The sequence below is a fragment of the Populus trichocarpa genome, chromosome 5 (genome assembly GCF_000002775.5).
Source record: "Populus trichocarpa isolate Nisqually-1 chromosome 5, P.trichocarpa_v4.1, whole genome shotgun sequence".
NCBI classification, from domain to species: Eukaryota; Viridiplantae; Streptophyta; class Magnoliopsida; order Malpighiales; family Salicaceae; genus Populus; species Populus trichocarpa.
Window position 1 is genome coordinate 5,142,082 of NC_037289.2, and position 5,542 is coordinate 5,147,623.

At 36.4% G+C, this 5,542-nt stretch overlaps 1 protein-coding gene across 1 annotated transcript; it reads right to left on the minus strand.

The window, feature by feature from the left end:
• LOC7471511 (uncharacterized) lies at nucleotides 1–4,651 on the minus strand. The gene is made up of 4 exons (XM_002307055.4): nucleotides 4,322–4,651; nucleotides 2,584–3,584; nucleotides 532–1,408; nucleotides 1–441 (listed from the first exon to the last, which is right to left on the minus strand). Exons 2-4 carry the CDS (start codon nucleotides 3,550–3,552, stop codon nucleotides 395–397), a joined length of 1,893 nt encoding a protein of 630 aa, XP_002307091.3. The 5' UTR covers nucleotides 3,553–3,584; nucleotides 4,322–4,651; the 3' UTR covers nucleotides 1–394.
• Between the last annotated feature and the right edge of the window lie 891 nt (nucleotides 4,652–5,542).

Consider the following 5,542-nt stretch of genomic DNA (forward strand, 5'->3'; position numbering starts at 1 on the left):
TGCATAGTAAATATAGGTAATGATCACTCGAGAGAAAAGAATTGAGAGTTGCAGATGGTTTATATATACAAGCTTCCATAAATCACTCAAAAGCTTCGCATTCTCTAGACTAAAAATTGTGCTCTACACTCAAAACCTTTTTTTCGTTCAATTTCTACAGTTGAAATCAACAAGAATCAGGGAACAAAAATTAAAGAAATGAACAAAACTTGGAGAACAAGTTTGCTTACGGACACCATAGCCAATCACATGTTTCTATCGTACTTGCTTCTCATGAAACCATACAGGATTTGTTGGTAGTTTTGAATGACTCGTGCTGACCTATTTTCATGGTGCCTCTCCATCGTTGTTTGAATTTATGTCAACATTTGAGCGATCACCAGCTGGCCCGGATTCAAGATTGATCTTCCGCAAGATGCACATTGTACCCATGCTTTAAATCTGAATGAAAACAGGTATTTGGTAATGAACAAACATATTCAAATTCATCACAAACCACACCAATAATTTACTAGAAATATCAAATTTTACCTTTTAATGTTACTTTATCATATTTATCTTTCCTCTTATCCTCGTTCTTCCATTCACTATCGTCGTCGTCGTCGTCACCCATTTCAGCCCTTCCATCGTTTCCTATGTCACTTTCACTCGCTGTTTCCCATTCTGAACCATCACTTTCCTGGCCATAGATGTCACCAGCATCTCCCTCACCATGGACACCCCCATGTTTGATGGCTGCCTCTCTAAATAACCAGGCTGCACGCATCTGCTTTTTGACTAGTCGCTCAGCATAGTCAGGAACTTTGTTCTGCCTCAAAGAGAGGTCAGGATCATTTGACTGAGAGCATTCATTAATGAACAAAATGGCATCTAACAAGCTCTCTTTTGCTAAGTCAAGCATGTCATAAGCTTGAGCTCTTCTCCAAAGGCTTTTGGCATGTCGGTTAAGAGGGCTGTGAAGACAGAGTGCACGTGTAGCATCACTTATTGCTGCCAATGGCTGTTGCAACAGAAGATGACACTGAGCTCGATTACTGTACAGAACAACTCTCTCTTTTTTCGATCTCATTGGACACAATGACAATGCTTCTGAGTATTTCGATGCAGCTCCCGCTATGTTTCCTGATGAGAATAGGGAATTTCCTTCAAGCTTGACCACCAGTGCAGCTGCCTGTTTAATATGGAGATCCTCCTTGGGCATGCTCTTTTCCCATTTCAATCTCTGTTTGGAATTCAATAGTTCCTCGATCAGTTCCTTCACATGATTACTGATACTGTTACGCCCTGTCCCTTGTGATTGCAAACATTCCTGAAGAACATTAACAATGTAGTCCCCGAGTTTTTTGTGATCGCCCAGATTTGTAATCTCTGCTAGGTCTACAAGTGCAGGTACTGCCTTATCAATGACCTATTAACAGGTCAAGAAGAAGTAAGCAAAAAATATCATACTTTGTACTTACAAATCTAAGACATGCTACAACAAAAGAACTAAGTAAATAGGCCAACAGAGACTTTGTATCACATATCTGAAATATATTTCCACGCAGCAATGTAAGCAGGATAATTTGTAGATTTAAATCAAGAGAAAACACCACGTGATTTTCATAAGAAAAATACAAACAAACAAAGCTGTAGCAGAATTTATCTCAGTTAATGGGAATAGGCATTAATATATAGAATGCATTGTGATAGTTCACATTTAAGCACAAAATCTGATTACTGAACTTAAAAAATTGGAAAAGCTGCGTGGACATGTTCCCTGGTTAATAAATTTAGGAAAATGCAATGGTTATATAGTTAACACACAGGCACGCACCAATGATGAGAGGTTGCCTTTTAAAACCATTAATGCAAAAGACTTAATAATATCTTCCACGGCATCTTCTCATTTAAGTGGTTGTTAAAGAGCTAAACTTTTCTTTGACAAGAAATAATTTTCTTTTCAGTTTTGTTTTCCTTTGATAAAAAAAACTCGTTAGAGATTCAAAGGAACACTATCCAAGAACTGGATATGCAACAAGAGAAACCTCAACAAGTGAAGAGTCAAAACTGAAGATGTCAAGAATCAACAAAATCCATAGAAGAAAAAAAAGGATGGGGAGCTGCAGAATCACTCAAAAACAATAACAATAAACAAGCCTCAATTGCAAAATAGGTGAGGTCAGCTATATGGAAAATGAAAATGAAATATGTGCAACCATATGCATCTTATATCCCATGAGATTAAGTCTCCATCCCTTTCAGGAATTCAACCATCCCAATCTATCAATAGGACCATATGATACAAACAGGGAAGTAGAACATCCTTGTCAGAGTTTCCAACAAGATTAAAAATCTTCAAAGATTGAAAAAAAAATGTTTCTGCAACTAAAACTAACAAAAGAAGCATGTGCAGACCACGGATGTAATTATTCAGCCTAAAGAAATCTTAAACACAAGATGTCAATATGCCATAGCCCATCATGCTATTGCAAGATAAATTTAAACGCACCAAATAATATTGGAATAGAGAAAGAACATCTCAAGCAGCACCAAAGTAAAATAATAATAATAATAATAAAAAACAATAGATATTCAAATTACCTTATGGCATGTACTTGGATCTTGGATCAACCAAAGAAGACAGTCTATAGCCATATACTGCCAATCATCTGATGACCTAGCTATATTACACAATGCTTCAATAATACCAGGACAGCTAGCAACAGGTCCCCTACCAAGCTTATGATGACAGATTGTTCTTAATAAACCAATACCAGCAGGTGAGTTTTCATTAACAAGCCCGCCCCACATGCCTGGCAGTTTTACCAAGAATTCAGGCTTGCATATGGTAGGAAGAAATTCGGGCTTAAAAGCAAAGCAATTAATGAGTTGAAGGGACCAGCACTGTAACTGACTAGCCCATTCCTCTGCTTTCCTGGACTCCATTTCAACACCACCCATGCCACGGGTAAGCAAATCGCAATGATAACTAAGCCTTCTATCAGCGTATTGGTAAAAATGTGAGTAAACTATTTCTAGTGAACTCATTGCTAGTTGGATGGCGAGTTCAAGGATTTCACCATGACTTGCCACAGCAGGGAAAGTGTTGGTGTATGTGGCCAAGTGTCCTAGTGCCCGTACCGCTACTCTTTGTTCAACCCATGTCAACCTCCCCCTCAAAAGCTCAACTAAGGGAGGAGTTACACCAGCATGGATAGCACTTTCTGCAAACTCTTCCATGTTCATGGTGTAGGATCCGATAATATGAGCTGCATAGTAAGGAATGTATATGTTCTGATCATGAGAAAGCCAGCGGCGATTCTTTAAGCCTTTCCATATAAGAGCAACCATGCATTCAAATATTCCCAATTCAATGAACTCAGGGTCATTTGGATGTGCCATGGCAGTGTTCCAAAGGCCACTGATTGGGAGAACCTGGCCATCATCATCCTGCGAAGGAAGTTCTCTGAAGAATTTCAGTATACTAGCTCTGCGCTTACTTGGATTCCCTTCCTTCATGACACAAAAAAAGCATCCTGGATAAGGACAGTCGGGGGATACTTTATCCATTTTCAGACAGTCAACTACTCTGAATTCATAAACTGCAAAGTGAATTCGTCATTGAACATGGTGATTCATACAAATACATTAAAAAATGCATACCTTACAATAAAACTCCCACATTAGTTCATGAAATTTCAAGATAGGATCATACGGGGGTGGTCACTTCCATTTTTTCCAAAGAGAGTTTCCTCTACTGTGTATGCACAGGGATTGCTAGCCAAGATCATAACGGTAATGCAGAGAACTAACACAAAAATATACTGAAGCAACCAGGATATTTTCCATCACATCCAAATTCATTCAACCACGAAATTCAGAATATCAGTGCCACACTAATGAAAATGGCTAGCTAAATTAATCTCCATCCCTCCCCCCTTTTTTTAAATACAGGCTTCTACTATTTCTTATACAAGTTCTCTGAGCCTTGCTTTTATAGCTCTTGAGTGCTTCAAGCAGTTCCTTAGATGTTTGAATCAATTACGATGGACTTGGTCATTTTCTTTTTAACTGGTTGGCAACAAAAAAATTATGTCAAACAAGCAAAGAACTCATAATAAAAAAATCACCTGAGTCCAACCTAAAACCAATTGGATCTACAAGAACGAAACTTTAACACACAAGATTCAACAACACCAAAAAAGTAAAATCAAGTCTTTAAACAAGATCCAAACCCATCTACTGACCCAATCACTGAGACAAATAGACTACAACCCCCCCCCTCCCAACTCCACCCACAAAAGAAAACACACACACACAGTACTAGAAAATGGCATACCGTTGAAAGAGGGTTCCTTAGAGAGATAAGCAAGGAGAAGAACAACAATGAATTTGTCAGGCAAAAGGAAGAAAAAAGTGTTTTTCTCCTGTGTTGTCTGAAAGCAGATTAAAGTAAGGCCTGCTTTTTTGAGTTCGCTCTTGTTAGAGAATGAGAAATGGCTAGAGAGAAACAGAAGTGGAATTTGAGAAAAAGGGGAACGGTGTTCTCGGATTTGTTTGATTCTGACAGCGGGGAGAGAGAGAGATAGAGAGAGAGGCCCAGTAGCTGTTGTAATGAAAACAGTGCAGTCTCTCAAGCACTGCTATTTTTTAAGCGGCCCTGCCACTTCCTGGTTTTAATGCAATAGCATATATAAATATAAACAAACATCCATTTCTTTCAAAGCCACATTTATTAAGGAACCATTTATTTTTATGTTGTGAGAACATTTTAAAAAGAATAATTTTTTTTAATTTTAATTATATTTTAATATAATAATACTAAAAATAAATTATTATTATTTTAAAATATTATTTAAATATATTATTTAAATAAAAAATACTTAAAAAATAATCAATACTATAATATCAAACATAATCTAAATATACTCTCTCACATTTTCGCATTACTTTTAGCATTTTTTTTTATATCTCAATTTATTTTTCAATTAGTATTTTAATAATAAAAAAGTTCAAGAAATTTTTAATTTAATATCACCATTGGGCAATATTTAAGGTCATTTTTTATGTACAGAAATTAAGTCTTGGAAGAACTTAATTTTTATTTTTATGATAGAACTTATTGCATTGATCATATTTTCTACGAAAGATGACGTTAATTGTGTGATTAAAAATATTTTCTATCCTTTTTTTTCTTTTTATATGGTATAATATAAGATTAAATAGAGTTTGAATTCGTGTGATGCCTGCAAGTCTTCGAAACTAATATATTTTTAGCTTAAATTTTTCACAAGTCATATTATCAAATTAAAAGAAATAAAAGTTTCGTTAACATGAGTGTTTTCTCTTCAAACAATATAAAATTCCTAATTACATGCATATGCTCGTTTTTTTTTTATAACCGGAATGTCCGGCCTAACTTACGTGTACCATGACTAATCTCTGAGCCCACTAAACACTCTGCAAGCCCAATAAACAAGTAAAGCACCGCAGGAGTGATAGACATGCACAGAAAGAATCGAACCCGGGTGCAGAAGAAAGGAACAAGACCCTTCCCTCG

Bases quoted from the DNA above. Each gene is read 5' to 3' on its own strand.
- LOC7471511 (XM_002307055.4), bottom strand. From the start codon at position 3,552: ATGGATAAAGTATCCCCCGACTGTCCTTATCCAGGATGCTTTTTTTGT. The intron at 1,409-2,583 runs GTAATTTGAATA...ACCTGTTAATAG, and splicing joins ATCCAAGTACATGCCATAAG to GTCATTGATAAGGCAGTACC. The intron at 442-531 runs GTAAAATTTGAT...GTTTTCATTCAG, and splicing joins TGATAAAGTAACATTAAAAG to ATTTAAAGCATGGGTACAAT.